This window comes from Equus quagga, chromosome 20 (genome assembly GCF_021613505.1).
Source record: "Equus quagga isolate Etosha38 chromosome 20, UCLA_HA_Equagga_1.0, whole genome shotgun sequence".
Lineage (NCBI taxonomy): Eukaryota > Metazoa > Chordata > Mammalia > Perissodactyla > Equidae > Equus > Equus quagga.
This window is the reverse complement of record NC_060286.1, coordinates 17,269,444-17,294,171: the sequence shown is the minus strand read 5'-3', so window position 1 is coordinate 17,294,171 and position 24,728 is coordinate 17,269,444. Positions and strand designations below refer to the sequence as shown.

Below are 24,728 nucleotides of genomic sequence, written 5' to 3'. Positions count from 1 at the left end.
CACATTGGGAGCGTCTTCTGTGCCAGGCTGTGTGGTCGTCATCCTCTAGGACACGGAGAGCCACAGCAGCAATTACTGGAAGGCAAGAACTAATGATTTATAGAGAAATCTGTTTGGCATATTATTAATTGTGATATGGTATATCTCTTTTATTTAACAGCATAAGTGAGTATAAAATGCTTTCTATAGCATACTTGGAGCTCCTAAGACAGAAATGTCTTTTAAAATACAGGTCAATAAAATTTATTTCAAGCCTCTTTCTTAGGTCCATGGCAGGAAGTAGGGGTGTCCTAGGTCCCAGGAGGTCTCAGTCTTCTGTATAATAGGGTGTACCTGGTACCTAAGCTTTCAGTGTCTATCAGAGAAGAAAAGGCCCACTGAGCGCACCTCTGGAGGGCATGCTGTACTCTGCAGAACTGAAAGAGGAGAGCCGAGTTGATTAAGGGTAATGTCGGCTGATTAGATAATCTGAAAATTAGTCTGATAATGTGCAAATTATCTAAAAGAAGCATATGATGTCATTGCCACACTGATGGGAAAGATCTAACAGATGTTCATCTTCTGACATCCCTGTCCTCTAACATACGGCCCAGGGGCATCGGATACAGCTTTAAGAGAGAGAGTGAAAATTACCTCTGACACAAGCTTAAGAATTTGGATTACTCTGAAAGGCGCCTGGAAAGCCATAAAGCCCACACAACCCGCCACTTACCCAACCTTGACGCAGGAAATTCAGGCTTTGTGACAGGGGAGAGAGGGGAAAATTCAGAGACAGGGCTCCGTCAGTAAAAGTGAGAGCAAATTTGGCAACGAACAACAGGTGTTCTTTAGATGAATTATTATTTAAATAAAGTTTATAGATCGCAAAGCATAGAAGAACCAGAGGGCTTGCTCTGGCCTTGAAGGTGGACGTGGAGTTAATCTCCCAGTCCTGTGGGTCATCTACACTCTTGACCTAGTGGCTGAGAGAACAGCAGTGGGATTGGCCAGGCCAGGGTGGGTATCATGACTCTGCCACTCTGCCATCTTCTATCTGTGTAAATGTGGGCCACTCACACTTCTCTGCTCCTTCGTTGCCTCATCTGTACAACAGTGAGAACAATCAAACTGACCTCCTGGGCTGGCCTTGGGTCTTCAAGGGGGTGATGTGGGCGTTTGGCACCATGCCTGCACATTGTGAGTGCTGATATCCCATCTCCGTGCCATTTGGACCAACAGAGCATGTCTGTGACCACAGATGGCTGATCTGAGTCATGGTCCATCTGTGGCCATGCGATCCTGGGAAGCTAACTGCTTCTGGGGCTCTCAGTGGCATCAGGCATAACTATCAGAGCCTGAACTGGCCCTGGTACATCTTTTGCTAAATCTTAGATATGGGACACCAATCCTCCTACACAGGCTAAACCTGAGTGTTTGTTGAGAACTTACTGTGCACGTGCCCACTTATGGGGCTAAGTGTAACTGGGCCTCCAAAAAGGCCTAACATGTGACCTCAGCTCTAGGAGAACCTCTGCTTTGATTGGGGAAATAAGGTGGATGCCCGAAACCCAACCGGAGGAAGCTGTGGAGCAGAATCTAGCCAAGTGTGGCGTCCCTGTATTTACTGTCCCAGGATTGGGCACACAGCTGCCCCTTGGCTTTCTGTGAGCCTCTTTTATTTCTGGCCTAATTACCTAGAATGTTCAGAATTGAAGAGTTCCATGTCCTGAGCAATGACGATGGCAATGATACTTGCTGATATTCTTTGAATGTGTCAGACACTGTGCTAAGCGAGCTGCATTTATCTCATTTATCCTCTCAACAATGCTATAAGGTGTGTGCTTTATTCCCTAGAGCACACCAGCGCATGTAGAGACCAAGTGATGTGCTTGTGGACGCGGAGTGTGAATATGAATTCTCTAGTCTTGTTGTCACTTCTTGGGGAAGTTCTCTTATTTAAGCTTTTGATTTTTTCCTGCATTATCAGAAATAAAATTATTCTGCATCTAGGAGAGGAAAGAGGTGCCGGGTACTTTATATGCATCACCCCATGTAATGTTCACAGATCCCTGGGCACATACTATCACTCTTATTTTCCAGATGAGGAAACTGAGATTCAGAGAGGTTGAGTAATTTGCCCCAAGTCATGTGGTTAGCAAGGTGGGAAGCAGAGATGTGTCTGTGCTTGAGTTGGACACCATTCAATTATGTCAGGACATTGGAACCCCAAGTGATGGATCCCAGTCTCAGCCTGGGGTCTTTGTCATGGTCCCACTGAAGTCCCTTAATTTTCACCTATAGGCTAATGGTCAAATGCATCATATTGCATAGTGGCTTTTCTAAAGAAATCAGTGTATTAAGGGGTACTACCTTAGTCAGCTTGGGCTGCCATAACAGAATACCATAGACCGGTTGGCTTAAACAGCAGGAATTTATTTCTCACAGTTCTGGAGACTGGAAGTCTGAGATAAAGGTGCCAGAAGGGTTGGTATCTGGTGAGGACTCTCTCCTTTGGTTGGAGACGTCTGTCTTCTTGCTGTGTCCTCATGGTCCTTCCTCGGTGCATGTGGGTAGAGAGAGAAACAAGCTCTCTGGTATCTCTTCTTTTTTTTTTTTTTTAAAGATTGGCACCTGGGCTAACAACTGTTGCCAATCTTTTTTTTTTTTTTTCTGCTTTATCTCCCCAAACCGCCCCTGTACACAGTTGTATATCTTAGTTGCAGGTCCTTCTAGTTGTGGGACACTGCCTCAACGTGGCCTGATGAGCGGTGCCATGTCTGCGCCCAGGATCTGAACCCTGGGCCGCCACAGCAGAGTGTGTGAACTTCACCACTCGGCCACGGAGCCGGCCCGTGGTATCTCTTCTTATAAGGGCACTAATCCCACCATGAGGGCCCCACCCTCATGACCTCATCTAACCCTAATCACCTCCCAAAGGCCCCATCTCCAAATACCATCACTTTGGGGGTTAGGGCTTCAGCTTAGGAATTTGGGGGGAAGCACAATTCAGTCTGTTGTAGCCACATTTCACCTTCAAAACTAGCCAGCTGTTTTTGGTCTTGTATAGATGCCTCTCCCCCGTTACACATTCTGCTTGAGACTTTAATTTGTAAATGAGTTTTACTATACAAAAAAATCACACATCACTCTATTCAATAATTTTCCTGTATCTCTCTTAGTCCGTATCTCACTGTCTTTCTAAGCTCTTATGTCTCTTTCCAATCACATTCTTTAAAAAAAAACAACAACAATAATGCTGCACCTAAAGCGAAAATCCTGGGATTCACTCTTGGCTCTTTATTTTCCTTCACCACCCATATCAGCTCACCCTCCAAAATATACCCTGCATCTGTTTCCCCTTCTCCATCTCCTGGCCACTGCCAGCTCTTGCTTGCATCATTGCAACTTCTTTACTGGTCTCTCAGCCTCTATTCTTGCCTCTTGTAGTCATTCTACACGGAGTAACCAAAGTGGTCTTTTTGAAGTATAAAATTATGCCACATCCCACTCTCAACACTTTTATCACACTTGAATACAACCCAAACTCCTCACCGTTAGGGCCTGTATTTTTGCTTCTCAGGGTGTGTCAGCAGCATCAGCATCACCTGGGACTCAGGTGATGGACTCATCCAGGTTTGCCCAGGACTTTCCCAGCTTTAGACTGAAGGTCTCATGCCCTAGGAACCCCTGAGTGCCAGGCAAACCCAGACAGTTGGCTATTGCTACCCTGTGGGGGAGCTTGTAAGAAATGTGGCCAGTTACCTGACTCGGTGCATCCAAAGAAGAAAGAATTAAAAGGAAATTGATTGATTGAACATTGGTCTTCGAAAGCTGGATTTCTCTAAGGCAGTGGTTCACCTGGGAACTTGTTAAAAATGCAAATTCTAGAGCCCCACTCCAGACCTGCTGCATCTGAAACTCTGGGACGGCTCAAGCTCTACCCTAGACCCGTGAATCCTAATCTGGATTTCAATGAGATCCCTAAGTGATTTGTTTGCACAGCAATCAAATTCAAGCAGCCCTGACCCCCATGGTCTGCCAACCACTCTGGCCTGACTCCCCGCAGGTGCGGTTGCCTGTGCCCACGGTGCGGTAGTGTCAAGTGGGCCAGCTGAGAGCCACACTGCCTGGGTTCAGAGCCAACACAGCCACTACTAACATGTGACTTTAGGCAAACTACTTAGCTTCCTTGTGCCTCAAGCATCACCTGTGTAAAAGCAGAATGTTAATACATCTACCTCATAGGGTTATGTGAAGATTAAATGTTAATTCATAGAAAGCGCGGTGTCAACAGAAAATGCATGTGACGCAATGTGATATGACTCTCACGTGTCGCGTTGGAGCCGTGGTTCTTGAGCTTGAGCGCATCAGAATCCCCTGGAGGGTTCCTTAAAGCACAGACCGCTGGATCCCACCCTGGACTTTCAGATGCAGCAGGTCTGGAGTGGGGCCCTAGAATTTGCATTTTTAACGAGTTCCCAGGCGAACCACTGCCTCAGAGAAATCCGGGTTTCGAAGACCAATGTTCAATCAACCTATTTCCTTTGAATTCTTTCTGCTTTGGATGCACGGAGTCAGGTAACTGGCCAGGAATCAGATCACACTGTTAAATCTAGGGGGTAAGCTTGGTTTTCGTTCTTTTCCTAAGGCTCCGTGCTTCCTAGGGTAGACATCTCTGTGGCTCCCAGCACCTGCCTCCTGGCTTGCTTTCTGGGAATGTCCCCTGTTGGGGTCCTCATCCCCAGGCTGGGCTGCCCCTTAGCTCTGTGGCCTCTTGACTCTCTCCTCATCCTCAGGTCTGATGCTCGATGCCCATCCTTTTCCTGAGTATTGCTTTTCAGTCTGAAGGACCCAGAAAGCGCCAGTCCCTTGTGGACTCATGGGGCTGAATAGCTGAGTCCTGTGGAGGTGCTGCTGAGGAGGGGTGGAGGGGACAAGACTGAGCTAGAGAGGAAGGAGGCTTGCTGAATTCTAACACCACAATAATACTGTCCTGAAAGCTAGACGGACGAGCCTGACCGGGCTCTAAAGTACCAAGATGTTCTGCGATTCTCTGAGGGGAACGACACCCCTCACTCAGAGCCCTGTTGACACAGTTACTCTCAAATTAAGCGTTTTCCTTCTCAACTGACTCATTTGGTGGCAATAACAAGTCGCTACGCCAGGGCATGAACTGACCCACATGACCTTCCACTGGAAAATTGAAATATCTCCTTGTGCTTTCCCTAATCAGCGCTGAGAAAAGCAATCAGCTTTACTTGGTCTTTTTCTTGCTTTTCTGAAGCATCAATGTCAGACCCCGGGTTGCCTGCCTAAGGCTGGAGCACAAAGGACATTACTGACGGGTCATGTGACCGTCTAGCCCCAGCACTGGTGACATGGTGTCCAGACTCCTGGCAAATTACGACTCTAACCAAATCTGTCCATCAAGAAGGAGTATCGATATGAGCAGATGTGTGTTTTCCCTTTTTATGGCACAGTTTCTAGGAGTAAATAGTCACAGGATGCATGTCTAACGGTGCGAGTTTTGTATTCCATAAAGACGGAGGAAGAGAAGGTAGGGGCAGAGAAGGGTAGGATGACTGACACCATATTTTAAAATGTTTATAAAGATGCTACAGCCACCAAAACACATAGTAAGATGGGGCCTGTTTCCTCACTGGCTGCTGTAGGGCTTCTGGCGAGAAACTGAACGTGGGGTCTAAGGGACTCTGGGGCCAGCTGAGTCTGGAAGTTCTTAATTCCTTCCATCTTAGTTTACGAAGAAATGCCTGAGAGAGAGCATTCTTGCAGGAAGGCAGGCCCATTGGCTTTTTCCACCTGAGCTTTATTCTCTCCAGTGGGCCCCCATTACTTCTACTCCTCACTCTTTCTGTCCCCTTTTATAAACAGGACTGACGCTGGCAGTGCCCTAGAATGGTGACTCAGTACCCAAGGGACACTTTATATCCACTGAATTCCTAGTCTTTGACTTCCCTTTGCTTGGCAGATTTTTTTTTTTCTTCAAAAATCCTCTATGAGAATTTGTCCATCCTTTCATTAAGTATTTATTGTCAGCTCTTTGTCAATCACTGTGCCAGGTGCTGGGGATTCAGAGATGAAAGACCCCACTCCTGCCCTCGGGGAGCTCATGGCTAATAGGGAAACAGACATGTTCACAAATATAAAACAAGGATGAAAGGCCGAGTTCCTCTGGGTTTGGAAAACTTTACTTCTTTCTCTTCTTTCACCCTGTTATAATCCGCAAATAATAGGCCTAAAAGAGACCTTAAGACATCATCTAGCATATTCTCTTGCCTCTAGATAGGTGTGCACTCAGACAACCCTGGGCCTGAGGAAAACCTCCCAGGTACAGAGGCCTCTTCAGAGAAGCCCGCCACCCCCACGCTGCCTCTGTTTACCCGCCTTGGTCCCCAGCTTTCTTGGAGGATGCGCTGCCATCTCAGCTCATTCTGTCTCAGGTTGTCCTTGATGATATGGAGTGTGGCAATTTAACCCCATCCGAAAACTTGAAGACATTAAATTAGCTTTCTCTTCTCCAGGCGGACTAATCTCAGTGTTGCCTGGAACCCTCCTGCATTAGCAGCCACCCCCTTTCATCCTTATCATACATTCAATCGTCCTCAATGCCAGCTGGCAAAATGGCCCGTGAGGAAGAGCGAGTTCTCTCCACTGAGGTCATGTGGTGCGTGGACCCTGGTGTCTGTGGCCGTGCCGGCTCCTGGAGCCCCGTGCCTTTCCCCATTCAGGGAGGAAGGAAGGCATCATTCATCTTCCTCCTGGAGCCTTGGGGTGGGACCTGACTTGCTATTAGGTGGCCGAGAAGAAGCAGCCTAAATAGAATCCCAAGATTTTTGTTCCTTGGATCTGTGGGATTTATTTTTTTCATCAGTTCTACGGAAGCAATGAAAAAAGTGTCAGGCCTTGGGGATAATTTCTGAGTAAACACGTAAGGAGGAGGGTGAGCAAGAGCCTGAGAATTAAGACCATTTATCCAGGCTTGGAGGCTCTGTTTGCGTCCTGCTCCAGCCTTCCCCACGGTCTTTATCTCTCCGCCTTAACCCTCTCCTTGCTCTGCGCCACACGGGCCAGCACAGATCTCTTCACAGCTGCCTTCTCGGCCCCAGCCTTCCCCTGCCTCCCCCGCCCACGTCCCTCATTAAAGGCTTGGTGGAAGGTAGGAGGATGTGGCGGTGGCCTCCAGCTGAGGCCTGCTCGCTGATTCTGAAGGGGAGGCATGTTGGCTTATGCCCTCCCCTCTCCCCCTCCCTGTCTCCGAAGCTTCCTCCTCTAGCCTGTCCTGTCCAGGGTGTCCTGTGTGGCCAGCCTGGGGCCGCCTTTTCACTTTCCCTCTTTTCCTCTCCCCTTTTCTTTACTCCGTCCTCTGAAGATGCGCTCTGCACAGCCAAGTGGCACCAGGCTAGGATGCTTTACACTTGAGAGATGAAGTAATAACAGGTGGCAAGACCAGAGGCTGCCGGAGCCTAGGATTCTGGTTACCATGGAAACATGTCAGACCTGTGGAGGGATGGGAACTGTCAGCCGTGGAGGGTGGTCGGGGGACAAGTGAGAGGGATGAGGAGAGGCACGTCTCCTCTTGGAGGGCTCTGCCTACTGCCCCCAGATTCCCCAAGGGCTGCACGCCCCAACTAGCAGGCCCTGGAGAAACAGCTGCTGGGCTGAGACTGGGGCTCTGGTTGGGTGGTGGGCACGGCACGTGGCCGTGTGTTTGCGCACACCAGGCCCTGGCAGGCGGTCTGAGCGTCTGCTCAGGATATGAAGTCACGCTTTTGTGGATGTGCCATGGAGGAGCTTAAACTTCTGGCTTGCTTCCTGTTTCCCTAAGACACTTAGGACAAAGCTCTGGTCTTGGCAGAACCAGATGAGGGTCTGTTGCTGGTGGCCGGACTGTCCCTGCTACTCATTCTTTTCCTGAGTGGCAGGCATATCACACACAGCAGAGATCAGCCTGAAAGGGGGACAGACAGCCCTGTCTGGGTGGTGGTTCTATGGAAGCTTTGGGGCCTTGTTTGCCATAGACACGTGACTTGATTGAAGTAAAAAATCCTACAGTGCACACTAATACCTTTCCAGAATGACTGTTCACCCTTGACTGAGTGTGGTGGTGGGACTGTTGGGGGCTTGGCTTTTCCTTTCTCTTTGTTTGATTTATTTGAATGCTCCCTTCCATGCTTTCTTAGTAATTTATTTATTTTTGCGTTTCTTCTTGAACTTTGTTCCTGATTTCCATCTTTTTTTTTCTTTGAGCGTTTTAGAGTTATCTCCCCCAGGTAAATTCCTAAATTCTTTAGGCTCACTTTATTTTCTTGGCAGTTTCCTTGTATCTCTTATATGATCTCGGCCTGTGAACATTAATCAGCAGAGACCAAAATCCATCATTTCGGATGCTCCCATCAAGATGCCACTTGGTCTTTGCCCTCCCCATCATCCTATTCTATAAAGCGGGACTCAATTTCCCATAAGCAGAATCTCTATTTAAACCCCACTTGCCAAGTCTTGGTGAGCTTCCTATTTATAGTAAAATTCTTTTTATAATGATCTCATACATGGTACCAGGAAATTGCTCACAGCTAGGTCAGGCCATAGGCCGGTATAGCCGTGGTGTGAGATTTACTGAAAAAAATTCCTTCATGAGCCTGTGGAATTCTCTGGAGAAGTGTTTTTGCAGAGTATATGACAATAAACAGTATCACCCAGGATGGATTACTGTGGTAGGGACATTACATTTAAGCTCAAAGGGATTCTGCTTTTATCAGACCAATCTCAATAATTTTTATTGCTTTGGCATCATAATAACATATGGGGTGAATCAAGTTGACTCTGAAGAGATTTATAAAGTATTTTATATGCAAGGTATGGCCAGAAAGTGTTTGCCTCTGGACTTCCCTGGAGGCAGAAAAGTGTGATGAGGGGCAGAGAGTGTCTGGGGACACAGACAACCCTGGGGTGAGTCCCACCTCCTCCACGTTGTCCCTGGGGCCTGGAACCAGCCCCTCTCATCTCTTTGGGCTTCAGTTACCTCATCTGTCCAATAATCTCTACTTTACGAAGTTTTTGTGAGAATCAATGACATAACATTCGTAAAGCATTCAGCGTAAGACCCATCACAGTTTTGTAGTATAATAAATGTCTGCTTTTTTTTCTTTTCAAAAAAGCAGTTGACGGGGCCGGCCCCGTGGCTGAGTGGTTAAGTTCATGCGCTCTGCTTCGGTGGCCCAGGGTTTCGCTGGTTCAGATCCTGGGCATGGACATGACACTGCTCATCAGGCCACGCTGAGGCGGCATCCCACATGCCACAACTAGAAGGACCCACAACTAAAAATACAGAACTATGTACTGGGGGGTTTGGGGAGAAAAAGGAAAATAAAAAATAAAAAAAAAATAAAGCAGTTGAATAAGAGGGAGGCTGAGTGGGTAGGAGCAACCTGGTGTCCGCTTCTCAAGAAAGAATGAGTCATAGTCTTATAATTTGCTTGTATGTTTGTGGACCAGATGTTTTACCTACCATAGAAGGTGAATAGTATAATTTGTCCAGCTACCTATGGCTCTCAGCCACCCACTCGTGTGTACTCTGGGAGCTAGACATGAGACCAGGCTGGATCTGGCCAATCCATTTGGACATAGACGAGCTCTTCTCTCTGAAGACTAGGGAAATAAACCAGGCAATGAATGATATTCACCGCGACAGATAACTCTGCCATGAGGAAGGCAAACACAGTGCTCTGTGCCCCTAGGAGGAGGTCCCAGGAGCGTCACTGGCCAGCCTACTTACATCTCCGCCATCCTTGTGTAAATCATTCATCCCACACATTGCTCTTAACCATTTCCTGTGTGCAGGGCATGTAGGTGTTACAATGATGAGTTAGGCATGGTCCCTGACCTGAAGGAGTAGATCATTTGATATGGGGATATGAGGAAGCAAGGGAAGGGTCATGAAAGTGATGTCAACAGAGTGCCCTCCCCAAGGCCTGACTGGTTATTTCTGGCTGGGGAATTGGGCGAGCTCCATGGGAGAACTCTCACTCAGGAACCAATGCTAAATGTGGAAAAAAGTATAAGAGAACCAGATGCAAAACCTATGGATCAGTCCTTCCCACACCATTTTACCAAAATGGAAGGAAGATTTGAGCTCACTATTGTGAGGAGAGAGTAGGAACTGAAGCAAAAAGGTTTTTTGCTGAAAATGAAGCGTAACTGTTCACTGTCACTTTCTATCCTGGGTCATTCTAGACTAAAATGGTACCCACCCCCGCATCCCCCATGTCACAACTGCACACACCAGGGCCTACAAGCGGGCTTTTATCACCTCTTCACTCCCTTGGCCAGGCACTTTCTATGGCCAACAACCAACACAAATACGTGTGGGGACCCCGCTCTGATTCAGTCTCCTCAGAAACTTCTCTTCGTCAGATGAATGAAATTCTGCTCCTCTGGTCTTTTTATATAGGATCAGTTTCTCCATCACTGTCTGCTTTGCTCTACTAGATCATTTCTGAATTTTTTATTTCTTGCAGTATCGGAGTCCCTGATTCAATGGGGTATTCCACCAAGGGTCTATTGGTGGTAAAAACTGTAAGGAATTATCTGGGCATCCTTGTACTCTATATTCTACTTCTTCATCCTCATAAATCACAAGGGATACAGTGCGTTGGAGAAAACCAGATTCTTTGGTTGCTTAAAGATTGTTTGAAAGAGGAGAAAATCTGACATAATAGGAAGCCCCTAGAGAACAGGAGAGAGACAGATGATGAGAAGGGGCCTCCTGAGAGTTTTACTGGATGATATGCATGGGATGCTTTGATCACTTTTCACGCAGGAGGCTAAGTTATGATTGTCATCTCTACATTTTATATCTAGTTCATATCAATCATGAAATCAGCCCCTAAATTTAATATACTACACTTCTTTCTGTTCACCTTTCGATTGGTTTCCAGCAGAGTCCCTTAATGAGGAAACCCTGAGTTTATTTGCTTCATTGGCATGCTTGGATTTCCTTAAGAGAGTTCTGAAAGTGGTTAAGATGGCAATTGAGAGAGAAGGAAGAAAGGGACTTCTTTCTGGATTTGGCCAATGAAAATTTTATAGGCAGAGTAAAAGTTTTGCAGATGTACTGCTTTTGGGAGATTATTTGCCAAACCATTCTGTGTGACATGCAGATGCTTTTGGGAGGCAGGGACTGATGAAGAAAACGCCACTCAGTGGGCCACAGAATGTGGCCAGCTCCTCTCTCTGCCCCAAACAGCCAACATGTTTCTTGCAGAGAATTGTCTGCCTCCCTGAAGATGAAAATCAATGACTTAGAAACTGATTAAACAAGCCAAGTAACAATTGATAAATGGATTAACCCTCTATAATGTAATTCTGTAAGCTTTTGTCTTCTGTCTTCCCCAGGTAACTTTTTCTGTTCCTGGGGGCAAAACAGAGGTACGGAGGAAGCAGAGGCCAGAGGGAATCATATTAAAATGGGTGAATCCATTTATCACTCACCATCTGGATGGTATTTTTGCTCACATACCTGCTTCCTTTTACAAATTTTGTACCCTACGGGACCCTGGTTAATGTTAGCCGGTGATTAATGAAAGATAGCGGTAGACGTTGGGTACAGTGAGGAGGAAGATACCCTAGGGGTTTAGGCTGATCCCATAATAGAGAGACTTTTCTTTTTCGTCACAAACAGGGAGTGCTAATGTGACAAGGAAATGTCCACACTAGGGGGAGAAAACGCAGAGGGAAATGGAGGCATTTCTTCCCATGCAAGGAACCCGTCCAAGGCTTTTCAACCAGCCCCCAGAAACTGAGGATAATTTCAGTGCTCAAGGATATGTGCTGTGTTCTCAAGGCTTTGTTTTTAAGATCATATCCCAAGATTTTTCTTTGCCTTTGTATAAGGACTTTCAGCGTAGGTGGCTCATGAAGGTCTTAAACTTCAAGACATGCTCATTAACTGACCATTCAACCCATCTCTGGCATGAGGCTGAGCTAAGTGTCCAGTTCTGGTTCTAGGCACTAGGGATCTGCTGATTAACTAGTCCTGGGTGCTCTCCATGCTGACGAGTCTGGACTTCAGGGAGATGAGGCTGAACAAGGGTGGACGCCTGCCAAGATGTTCATCAGAGTCCGCAAGAGCAGCTTCACTGTCCTTCCTGGAAATGACTGCCCACCAGTGCCTCTTTGGTTTCCTTTTCAGGGACAGGGGACTAGCTTCTAAACGAGAGCATCTTTCCCGAGGGCAAGACCTAGGCATTGACTGTTCTCTCTCCTTCTAGTCACACCACTCTTTGTTGCCATCTGCTCTTTGGGACCTTGGCCCTGAGGGCTGGTTGTTTGGGGCTAGGAGAAGTTCACTTGACTAGTGGGCCTTCTGGATGCTTTGCTCATCCAGAGACGCAATCAGAGGAGCAAGACAGTTTGCATAAAAACACAGAGATGGGAAATATTGCAAAAATCAACCAAACTCTGGTTGGCTTGCAAGGCATTAGGACAGTTGAACTGAGGAGGATTAAAAAGAAAACAGCCCAATTTGGGGCCGACCCAGTGGCATAGTGGTTGGGTTCGTGCACTCCGCTTCGGCAGCCTGGGGTTTGCGGGTTCGGATCCCAGGCATGGACCTGGCACCGCTCATCGAGCCATGCTGTGGCAGCATCCCACATAAAATAGAGGAAGGTTGGTACAGATGTTAGCTCAAGACCAATCTTCCTCACAAAAAGAAAGAAAGAAAACAACCCAATTTAACAATTTAGTTGTAACAAAACCTCGGATTCTAAACTTCATATTCCTTTTGGAGCGATTCTGCCACACTGTGGGAGAAAAGGGGCCGATAGAAACTCATCTCAGCCTAAAATTGGATTTTTTTTTCAAATGTTTCCACAGCCCAGAAAGGCCCGGATGGGACAGTCATTCCTAATAACTACTGTGACTTCTGCTTGGGGGGCTCGAACATGAACAAGAAGAGTGGGCGGCCTGAAGAGCTGGTGTCCTGTGCAGACTGTGGACGCTCTGGTGAGTGTGGCCCCTTCTTGCATCATGTGCCTGTAGACCAGGAACTGTGCCACTTGCATTCCTCTGCCATCTCATGTGGGGACTGAAGGATGGAGTGGAAAAGTGATGGTGGTGATGATTTTGAGTAGAGAGGAGTTTTCAGGTCATTCTGATATTTTTCTTCTTTGGGTCTTAAGAATCAACAGTTATGCCCTGGAATCCAGGGAAAAGGGAAAGGAGAAGTTTTTGACTTGTGTCTGGCCTTTCCGTGGGTGTGTGTTGTTGTGGTGGACAAGAGTGACATAGAGTGGAAACACCTGGAGACACAGGCAACATGCTTCCTTGTATCGGGTGATGTGCACATAACTAGAAGATGTGTTTGTTCTGTGGAAGTGCCTGGGGCAACCTGGGAGAGTATGGAAACGTGAATACTGAGAGAGCAGCCACGTCTTGAATTGTGGGATTCAGAGACCCCTGGGCTCCTGAGTAGCTGCATAAACACCACCTCCATTGGCCACTCATCCCATTTTCTCATATGGAACAGAGAAGAGACCCTGAGAGATCAAGGAGACAAAAGGGCAGGTGTTCTTAGGGCTAATCTGGAGTTGACTTGGCATGTTTTGAAATTTCATCTTTCATCTATCCAAAGACAAAAATAACAAAAGAAGACTCTGGTCTTGTTGTTTCATTCTTGAAATGAGTTCAGGTCTTCAAGTTTTGTTCTAGCTGTTGTTTTTTGATTCTAACCAAACCATTATTTTTGGCTGGTCACGGTTGGTTGGTACTACCTGTTTTTTTCAAATTGTTTTGTCATAACTAGGCCAAAGTGCAAGGCAGGGAGGAGAGAAAGTTTCAGATTCGTCTTGAGTCTCATCAGCTGCTGACTAGTGGGTGAAAGACAGTTCAGTGGGGCGGTGGGTCCAGCAGTGAGGAGTCATCGCTCTTTCTGTCTTTCTATCCAGTGTCTTTTCTACTCCTAGTCCAAGAGGAGGACTGAGATGACCACACCTGGGTTTACTATAGCAACTCTTTTCTTCTCTTGCCTTGTCTGCAAACCTTAGCTTTAGTCTTTTTATATTTGGTGTTCGGGTCGTTTAGGCTTCAAGACTGAGTTGAATGGCAAATCAGTAATCAGAAAAGGACTATGGTTTCCACTGCACACAACCCTCAACATTTAACTCTTGAGGACCCTGACGGGGGAGCCCATCTGTGCAATTCTGTCAGTTCATTTACTTTCCAAACATGATACCTAATGTTGAACGTTTTACTCTGCTGGTGCTAGCTTAGAAGAGAGGGCCCAGGTGAGAGTGGATTCTGGGTTTTAGATACTTAAAAATAAAATGAAACAATTGAAAATGAAATTCAATTCAGTGTTTTTTAAAAGCCAGCGAGCAGACAAAACCCCTATGGCCAGAGGCATCACCTGGCGGAGCGATGTTCCAGGCAGAATGCTGCGGGCTTGGGATGCGTTGGAGAGGGCAGCTTCAGAATTCCCCTTGCAGACTGCTGTGATTTCCCCCCTTCCTTTCCTACAAGAGATGGAGTACTTGAATCTGGCCCGTGGGGGACTGGAAGTGGGCAGTTGGTCTTTTCCTACCCAAAGCCTCTCTCTTCACAGCCTGTGCTCAGCTTTTTCTTCCCAGGATCTGTCTGCTATGAGACTCAGGGGGCCACTTTATATCAGCCTGGGTCTTCTCATTGCATTGCTGAGGATTAATTTTGGTGGATAATTTAGTCAAGGTCTGACTCTGATGTTCCTGAAACAGTCAACACCTTGGGAACAAACAGGTGGCCTTAGCCCATGGGATGCGCTTGTTAAAGCAGATGGGCGAACACTTCTCTAGGGTCTCCCTGGAGTCCTTCCAACGAAGACTGTGGAGCTTGGAAGAGATGCCTTTCCTTTTCCATCTACCCCACTACCTCTGTTTCCCAGAGAGAAAGTGAGATTCCTGAAATTGGCACCATAAATGGCATATCATGACTTCATTTGAGAGCAGTCCTGGGGCCCACTTAGAATGTGGAAAAGCTTAAACCTGAGTTTTACAGATTTCAGGATACTGTATTTTATCAAACTTTTTTGACCCTCTATTTCTCAGTTTCTTAATGCTCTGAATCAGGTTTGACAACTCTGGACTTTCCGGAGTAACTAAGACCTGGGCGTCTTTAGCGGCTGGAGTGTGTGTGCGCGTGTATGGGCGCGCAGGTGCGTGTGTGTGTGTGTGTGTGCGCACAGATGTGGGTGCAGCTCAAGGAAATGTCCTCCAGTGGCTACAGAAAATGAGAGACTCTTTTGTTACCGCTTATCAGACTTTCCGACTTCTTTTTGCTTTCAGTGCAAATGAACGACATGGTGTAAGGGCAGAATTGAAAGGGGGCCGAAAGCAGGGGGTTAGACAGGGGTGAACATAAGAATAAAACGGATGGCGGCTTAACCACCTTGAGCAGGTTACCTGACAGTAACACCTTTGTAAAGCCGACTGTCAAAGTGAAGGGCAAACATTGTTCAGAGAAACACCAACCGAAAAGACACCAAAGAAATACCAACCAGGCTTTAAACCCACCAAGGAAACTCATTGTCTGGGGCGGGCAGAGCGAGCGTGCATGCATATGTGTGCATACGAAGAGAAGAAAGAAAGATCCTGGTTGAACCTTTCGCTGTCAGAGCTGTGGACATATATATAATGGTAGAGATGATGCTTTCTGGGGAGGCAAGAGTCCTGTTCCCTGGAAATGTTGGCTTTGTGCCCTTACCCTAAATCCCTGTCGCCAGGTGATGCATCCAGTTAATCCCTTTTGGTGTATAATGGTTTAATGATCTTGCTATTAAAAATAACATTGTAATAATGTAATAAGAATATTAATAATGCTGTCTGTTGCTTAACCCATGTGCTGATATATTCATCATACATGTCAGCTCATTTGGGAGGAGAAGGCAGGAAGGAGAAGGAGGCAGCGGCCGCAGCACGCACCACGGAGGACTTATTCGGTTCCACGTCAGAAAGTGACACCTCAACTTTCCACGGCTTTGACGAGGACGATTTGGAGGAGCCTCGCTCCTGCCGAGGACGCCGCAGTGGCCGGGGTTCACCCACAGCAGATAAAAAGGGCAGTTGCTAAACCCACGGAACAGACTCTGGGCAATTAGCCATCACCCTCTGACTTTGGTCATTGTTCTGGTTCTGAGATTTTTTTTTAATGAAAGACAACTTTAGGTTTTCCCTTCCTCCTTGCTTTTTCCTCTCACCTTCCACGCGCCCCTCCTCTCCCTCTGTCTTGGGTATGTACAACAGAAGCACAAAGTACTGAAGCGAAACAGAACAAAAACGCAGAATAACAGTCCTTCAGAGAGATGGCACCACGATGTCCTATTTATTTTCCATAGAAATGGGAGGTTAGCGGATTATCTCTTTTTTTGGGGGGGAGGGCATCTTTTTGACATGAGCAGAGTTGACTTCCTCCGTTTTCCTTTTGGCAAAATGAAGAGAGGAGGAATGTTGGGTTTGGAAACAAAGAACCAATAACATTAAAAAATTATTATTTATGTATTCTAGCTATTATTAGAAATGGACTGGTTTTTTGAGAGAGAGAGAGAAGGGAAATCAAAGGAGTTGAAGTAATATCCGGTTTAGAAGAAAGCCAGTGGGGGGAGGACTGATTCAAGGAGACCGAGGCAGGAGGATTCCCTCCACAGGAGATGATTGCACTTTCTGTATCCCATGGAGTCTGTGGCTCCCCACGGCAGCCCCTTCCCCATTTCTGCTCCCTGACCTTTCCATCTTCCTCCCTGCTTGCAAGAAAATGTCAGCAGTTCCTGAGAAGTCCGGGCCACCAGAGTGTGGCCTCCCCCCAGCGCCTGGGCCCCGACCCGCAGCACCTCATGGGCAACTCATCTCCGTCAGTAGAGCTGCTGTTGTGTTGTTGTGGGTGTTTTTTCCTCACTTTCCTCCTGGCGAAGAGCAATTTCCAAATGCAGGAACGGAACATAAGCAGAAAGTCCTGGACTCAGCAGTGACTAAACAACCGGAGGCTGTGCTCATGGAAGCAAGAATGATACCTCACAGTAGATTCCCCTGCCTCGCCCCTGTTTACAAACGTATAAATTGCTGTTGGATGATCAAGTCTCCCGTATTTCTTCTATTTTTTTATAGTGCCCTCCAGGCACTTTGTTTTATGTTTTTAATAGCACCTCCTGAAATAAACCAAAGCAACATTTGCTCAAGCCCCCTGGGTGACGGAGAAGACCATCCACCTTGTTGGCAGTCCCAAGAATGAACAGCTGTATGGTCCTAGTCAAAAGGTATGTCTTGGCTGACCTGTCTTACAATGAGGGAAAAACCATCATAGTTTTGTTTTTTGGGTTTTTTTTTTAAGTTTTTTCTTTCTTTCCTCTCCCCCGCCCCCCAGCTTGTCTTTTGTTTTTCTGGGTTTGGACCCAATTATTAGTGTGGGAGAGGCTACTGGACCTTATTCCACCCAGCCCCCTGCTGTCTGTGTGCATGCATACCCATGTGGGCCTGGGTCCAGGTGTGGGAACTGAAGCTTGCTTGGACTCTGGGGAGCTCTGAGTGGAGAATGGTGGGCTTCTGGCTTCAACTGTAAGAGAAAATGGCTGGGGAAGTGCTTGGCTAACTCTGTCTCCCTTGGCTGTACCTGGAGGTGGAGTCCAGGGAACTGAGGTTGAAGCTGGCTGCTGGCCTTGGGTAGGAATGAGGGGTACAGCTAAAGGGGACTGCATGCCTCGGGTGGTATGCCTTGCTCCAGGTACCAATTTGAGAGCCAAGGAAAGAAGATCTCTGATTAGGCACAACACTCAACCGAGCTGACCTAAAGATTCTGAACTCCCACTGAGTGTGGTCAGGGTCTCCAGCCTCTCTCCAGCACAGGCCCTGCCATTTGGCTTGGGTTGGGAGATCCGAGTGGCTGCGCAGGCAACAGGCTGCTTGTAAATGTCTAGGAAGATCTGCTTTGACAATCCAGCTTTTGCAGATCTTCATGAGTTAGACCTCTCATTAAAATAACAAACCAACCAAACAAAAGCTAGGACCAAGCAAAGAAACCCACGAATGGACCCTTTGTGCTTCCGTGGTAGCCTGAGACAGAAAGAGCTTCTACTTTTCTTGGGCTTGAACTGTGTAAGCACTTGCCTGGGCATTTGTTCTCTGTTGTGAGAGAATGAAAGTAACCACCTCACCCACTTTTGGGATGTTCTGCTAATCTGTGTGTGGCCCTTGCTCCTAGTAAATATGGCCTAAACCTCTAATGTTATAACAGGCCTGCATGCTCACATGTGAGAGAAAGCTAATGTAGTTGGTTCCAGTTGGCTTCTGCTAAGGAGATACGACCTTCTCTTGCCGTCCTTCTCCACCTCTTCGTCTGTTCAGTTACTTTGATTCAGATATTGGGTTTCAGAGCATTACAACTTGCTCTTGATGAAATGTGAACTTCCCTGTTAATACAAATATGTCCAACCAATCTGTACTATCATTTGAAATCTGTGGAGTTGTTTGTAGTCTTGAAATTCTGGATGACGGCTTACCTTTGAACTTGAAATTTTAAAAAATCCACGTAATTAAAACAAATGAGAAAAAGCCACCTCATTTCAGAGTCTGTCTTGGAGTTCTGGAGTGGAACCAGGAATGAAGAACTGTCTAAAGAAGACAAACTCCCACGGAAAGGTTTATCCGAGGGTGGCTAGTGCTTGTCTATTGTATCTTTACTAGTATAGCTTGATCTTTAGTTTCTCCGCCTGGGGTAGTAGATGTCCTCATCTTTCTCAGTTGGTATAGCCCATGTGAGCATAGTAACATATCTTAGCATTGCCTAAGCACCTCGTCTCTCCTTGCATATAGTATCTTTCAACAGACTCAGAATTTATATCCTTAAAAAAACAGAGAGAGAGAGAGAACTGGAAGGGGCTTTGAAGATGATTGAGCTCAAATCTTTCACTTTTCAGCTGAGAAAAATCAACCCGGAGAGGTTGGGTGAGTTAGATTTGGGAGAGTGGGATAGACATTGCTTTGGGGGCAAATATCTTAAGGTGAAGGAAGGAAACTCAGAGGAGGTGGAGGAGGAGAAAGCTAGCTGTTCTGGGTGATGCCTTGATGGTTGATGTTCTGTCTTTGTCCCCCTTTCTCTATATGACAATGGCCAACATTGACATGCCAGGCCTTGTTCTGAGTGCTTTCCCTGGTGTAGTTCATTTAATCTTTATGCCTGGCCCCTAAGCTAGGTACTCGTATTATCCCAGTTTATAGATAAGGAAACTGAGGCTTAGGAATAAGGTTAAGAAATGTAATTAAGGCCCCACAGGTAATAAGGAACCAGGTTTTTATTCCTGGCAACCTGACTCCAGGACCTTTACTCTTTACCTTTACCATTGTTCTGTGCTGCCCCTTGAGTATATATATATATATGAAATACAGGAATATATATATTTTTCTATATTCCACCCCAATATATATGATATCTATATCTCCCTTGCTTTTTCCCAGGTCCAGCTGAAGAAAGGGGGATGTTTGCAATTATAGCTTGAAAAGGTAACCTTATTAAAAGCAATGTCAAAACTGAAGAGTAAGCAATTAGATCCCCAAAAAGATAATTCCAATTAAAATTCTGTGCAGAATATTCTAGAGAGCTCATCTTCTAAACCATCATTTCTAGACCTCCTCTCCTGATGCCTATTAGGGACAAAGATCTCCTATTTCGTGACCTCAGGAATTGCAAGAGCCAGTGTGAGCAGTCAACACATCTATCGTTTTGTTGTTGCTTTTGGTAAATATCACTACGCACATGTTAAAAGAAATTAGAATCGTTAAGATGAAAATGATCCGACTAGTTTCCTTTGTCCTCAGCTCAGTATAAAGTACCACCCCAAATGCCTCAGGAATGTCACCTAATTTTCTGAGTCCTAGCCCAAAGATTAGGAGAATCAAAGATATAGAACTTTCTAAATTTGTTACAATGTTCACATCCCCTGGGGGGGACTATTGATGTAAACTGTTGGTGTTGTCTATCTGATGTTTTTTCCTACCTAGAACAATCGAATCCTTTATTTCTGTTACTGAGACTGTAGAGATCAGATGTCTAATCACTATATCTCTAGGAGTGAGGAATACACATTTAATTTTTTAAGGGTACTTTCAAGTCAGTCATGCAATTTGCTGCTGGGATTGTAGAGAGGAGGATTTAATGAAAATATGATGTTCACATCAACAGTCTCCCTTTAAGTCTTCCCGCTTACTTAGCATCCCTCCCTGCACCTAATGGGCTGCAGCCTGACACTGCCTTTCTATAGCACTTGAGGGAACGCAAGATCATTACTCGGGGAGAGAGCTAAAGGCTGTTTGGAGGTTCTCACTTTGTGGTGGAATGAAATTAATTAATATTATCCCAATATGCCTCCTGTTACATCTGATGAATGTGATCTTGACTTGTACTTACAGTTTGAGCGGGCTCATGCATTAGGAATTTTTCCGTGGGGTATTTTGTTAAGCCTTTGGAAGTGGAGTTACTTGTGTATTTTCTGAGCGAGGCATTTTTGATCTAGTGAGTAGGAACCTAGAGTAGGAATGAAAAGTTCTGGGTTCTAGACTCAGTCCTTGTGTGAGTTCGTTGCCATGAATCTTGGCCTCAGTTTCTCTATCTCTGGGAAATGGGCATTTCTTACCCTATCATAAAATACATTCAACATTATCTCATGATGATTCTTCCCATAACGTAACAACATTGTGAGGGAGGATGGATGTCATTCGTTCCCATTTTGCTGATGAGGAAACTGAGGTTTGATTAGATGACTGTTTTGAGGTTCCAGGCTCAGTAGGTGGTGTCTGGGTCTTCTGATACTCTTTCCTCAGTCTATACTGACTTCTCCAGAGAAGTGAAATCTTCAAAGAGTAAAATCTTCATTTTGAAGATTTCTTGAGGAAAATCAGTAAAGAGCTTTGAGGTCTTTCACTCATTGGATTGAGAGGAGGAGGTATTTGATGGTAAAGACAAAGCAAAACGAACCAAACAAAAACTCCCAACCCACGATCACATTAGAATCCTCCTGAGAAGTAGCAATATTCTAAATCCTCGTGAACTTTCCCAAAGAATTAAAGCTGAGCTTTCTAAATGGTCACTGTTGTGGTGGTGACATTGGGCTGGGGGCTAGGGTGGGAGTGATGAGGTGGCAGGGAGTGAATGCTTCTGGCCCTGTTTTGCCCAAGTGCTTCTAACACTAAAACATTGGATTATTTGATACTGTTGTGCTTAATAAAAGTGATTTCTGACCATTTACTCAAAATAACAGTATAAGAAAAACCATTCTGTGTGACCAACTTACAAAATAACTGAGAATGGTGGAAGATCCCTGTCAGAACTGAATTATTAGCTAAAGAGCATTGGCAGTTAAGTTTTCAAAATATCTCAATACTGGCCCTCAACCAATGACTAAGACTCATGCAAAAATTTTTAATTTTGTAATAACTTTAGACTTACCAAAAACTTACACAGATAACACAAAGCATTCCTGTATGTTCTTCACACAGATGCTCCAAATAACCACAGTACAAAGATCACAATCAGGAATTGACGTTGATGCAATACTATAGTCTACAGACCTTATTCCAATTTGGCCAATTGTCTTGCTAATGTCTTTTTTTGGTTCAGGATCCAATCCAGGATAAACATGTTGCATTTTGTTGTCATGTGCTCTCAAAGTCCTTTAACCTGCAGTAGTTAGTTCCACAGTCTGTCTTTGTCTTTCACAACCTTGAGACTTTTGAAGAGCACTGGCTAGTTATTTCATAGAAAGCCTTTAGTTTAGATTCTTACTGATTACAATCAGGTTATGCATTTTTGGTAAAAATACATAGAAACGATGTTGTATCCTTCTCAGCGCATCATATCGGGGGGTGTGTAATTTATTTTTCTCCTTACTGGTGACTCAGGCACTTGGCCTTTCAGCTGAGGTTCAGGCTAGTGTGTTTGTAGACCTTGGATGATAATACTTTGATTCATATATACTTTTGTTCATTTGGTGGCTAGAGACTGAGTAACACCAGTATGCATATGACTGCCTAGCCCTGTGAGGGGTAAGATGAAATTAATGTGGAGCCAATGGATTTATTGGCCAATGGATTTATTTGCAACCTAGTTGAGCGGACTCGATATTCACAAGTAGCTAAAACATGTAAGAGCGTCATGGGGTGGTTTTGCTGTGGATCACAGTAGTCAGGGAGATTTTCTTGGAGGAAGCCATCCAGATCAACAAAGAACTCTAGATTGACTACTGCTATTTCATCTGTAGGCAACAACGTCTATTGTTAGAGAGAATGGAGACAGAGCCGAACAAAAAGCAAAGCTAGGAATCAAAACCTGAAATGTGAAATGGCAAAAATCGCAATACTAAAAAAAGCGCTTAAGAATTCTATAGCATTTTGTTTATTCCACTGATATAGTGCTCATCACAACATATTATGATTGTTTGTAGTCTTTCTCACCAAACAGATGGTGTGTTTCTTGAGGGCAAAGATGATGTCATTCATGCACCTCGAACAGTGCCCGACACCATTGTGCCATAATTAGTTGGTGACATAAACTGACAACTGAGCAATGTTTCTGAGCTAATTAGTGGAACAATTTAGTGTCTCATTCCATACATAGTGAATGCTACATAAATTTTGCCGACAGAAAGGTTGAAAAAGTCACATGTGGACACAGCATCCATTGGTCAAGTCAGAGCAGGTAGATGAGACCCGGGAGGCAGCGGAGTGGTGGTGAGGGGGGAAGGAGGGAGAATGAGGATGTGAGTACAGGGCTGAGGGGAAAGTTGAAGATGTGTGGAGAGGTGGAAAGTAGGCCTCCGTGAAGGAGAGTGAGAGTAGAAGACCGAGAGCATAGCAGGACATTTCCAGTGGCCTACATTGGGCCCAGCCAAAGGAATGAAAGAGAAAATGGATATTAGGAGCACAAAGTTGGGAATGAACCAGCTATTTTCTAGGTGGCTTAAATGTGGCAAAAGAAGTAGAGAGTGTGTGTGTGTGTGTGTGCGCGCGTGTGCGTGTGTGTGTTTATGTTGAGGGGTCAAAGTGGGAAATTTGAGGAAACTGAAAGGGCAGGGAGTATGATTAGAAGATAGACTCACTGAAAGAGTGGCAGGTGACATCTAACCATCGGGGTCAGGGGCATTGGGGGAGGGACAGAAAGAGTCCTGGCAGAGGGTGAAAGTGTGAATGCCCAACAAGAGAACACTTGGCAGGCACTCTTTGGGAGGTCTGGAGAAAGGCCTACTGGTTTTATCACTGGAGTGAAGGGGCCAGAGGCAGGTGGAACCATGGCGAACCCTAGGAAAGAGGAGGAGATCCTGGGAAGGGTCACCAGAAGAGCAGATATGAGAGGTGACAGTGGGATGGGGGGGAGGGGAAAGAAATAGGACTAGGTGTGGAGGGAGGGGTTGGTGGTTGCTAGAAATGGGGCCCTTCTCAGCCTTCCTTTGAAGACATAAAATAAGTAGACATAACATAACATAAGTAGACAGAGCCTCAGCTTTGGGAGTGCATCTAATCCTGTCCCTTGCACCTGAGCAGTGAGTAGTGCCTTGGGTACTAGAAAGAGAGGTGGGGATGGGGAGGGGAGTTCACCTTGGAAGAGGCTGAACCACTCATTTGATTTTAAACTTTGTTCCCTGCTGACGTGGCCATTTTCCACTTGGGCCCCTCACTGTTTTCCTCCCTCCCCCTCCACTCAGCTCAACATGAGCTGGGCGCTGTTAGGGGCACCCATCTCTGCTCTCGGGAATTGCTTCTGGGGTGAAATGTGATAGTACTTGGTTTTATTGCTTACCCCTTTGTGCCGACTGCTCCCTTCCAAAGACCAAAATAACTTAGCAGATTTCATTTCAGCTAGAAGCAAAATCCACTCCTGCTTAGTACCCACCCAGGCTAAAGAACCCACCTGATTTGAACTGCCACCAGGTTCCAAGGCTGACACTTGGGATCACTGGGCTAGTTGAGGACCGGAACAGATCTCTTGGCTTGGTTCTCTCTCCGAGTAATTCCAACATCCTGGAATCACTTGGCGCAGGGTTGGGGGTAAGGTGTGTGCATGTAGCAGTGTCCTTTTGGCCTTATGGCAAATGGGGTGTCAGCTGGGGTTTTCTGTGACCGCAACTGATCCTATACCATAGAACCACTCATTTCTATTTAGGTGACAGGCAGACAGATTGCATCATAATGGTCCTTCTGGGGTCTTTTAAGAGTGAAAAAGATTGTTTATTTGGTTTTCAAGTGGAGGAGGAAAAAAAAGATTTTGCTAACACCCAGTTTTGCCTACTCTGCCGCCTAGGAGTTGAAAATCCAGCTGTGTCCTCTGTTCCCTGTGTCATTTAGTTGCCCAGGAGCAACTGACCTGCCTATTCCTGGCTGATTTCGTGCTGCTGACATTCAAGGCACGGGAAACGCTGGTCTGGTTCTCATTGCACAGAGCCATGGCCTCAGTAGCTTGGCAATTAGTTGGTTGGTTTTTTTTCTTTTTTTCTTTCTTTTCTTTTCTTTTCAATTCATTTCATCTCCACCACCCCTGTAATTTTAATCTTTCTTTTTTAGGTAGTTGTCCTGTGCTGCTGTTTTTTGTTTTATCTTTCGTTGCCTTTCCCTCTGCAGTCGATTCTATGACCTGGGGACTCCGGCATCCTTCAAGCAAGCCATTTCTGAAGAAGGTGACAAGATGCAGGATGATTGCTCCTCCTCCTTCTCCTCCTCCTCCTCTTC

At 45.8% G+C, this 24,728-nt stretch overlaps 1 protein-coding gene across 1 annotated transcript in view; it reads left to right on the top strand.

Moving 5' to 3' along the window:
- The window catches only part of DPF3 (double PHD fingers 3), a 243,247-nt gene that overhangs the window by 173,462 nt on the left and 45,057 nt on the right, over positions 1 to 24,728 (top strand). Inside the window, exon 8 of the mRNA XM_046647021.1 lies at positions 12,871 to 12,999. Coding sequence (XP_046502977.1) covers positions 12,871 to 12,999 — 129 coding nt within the window. The remainder of the gene's footprint in view (positions 1 to 12,870; positions 13,000 to 24,728) is intronic.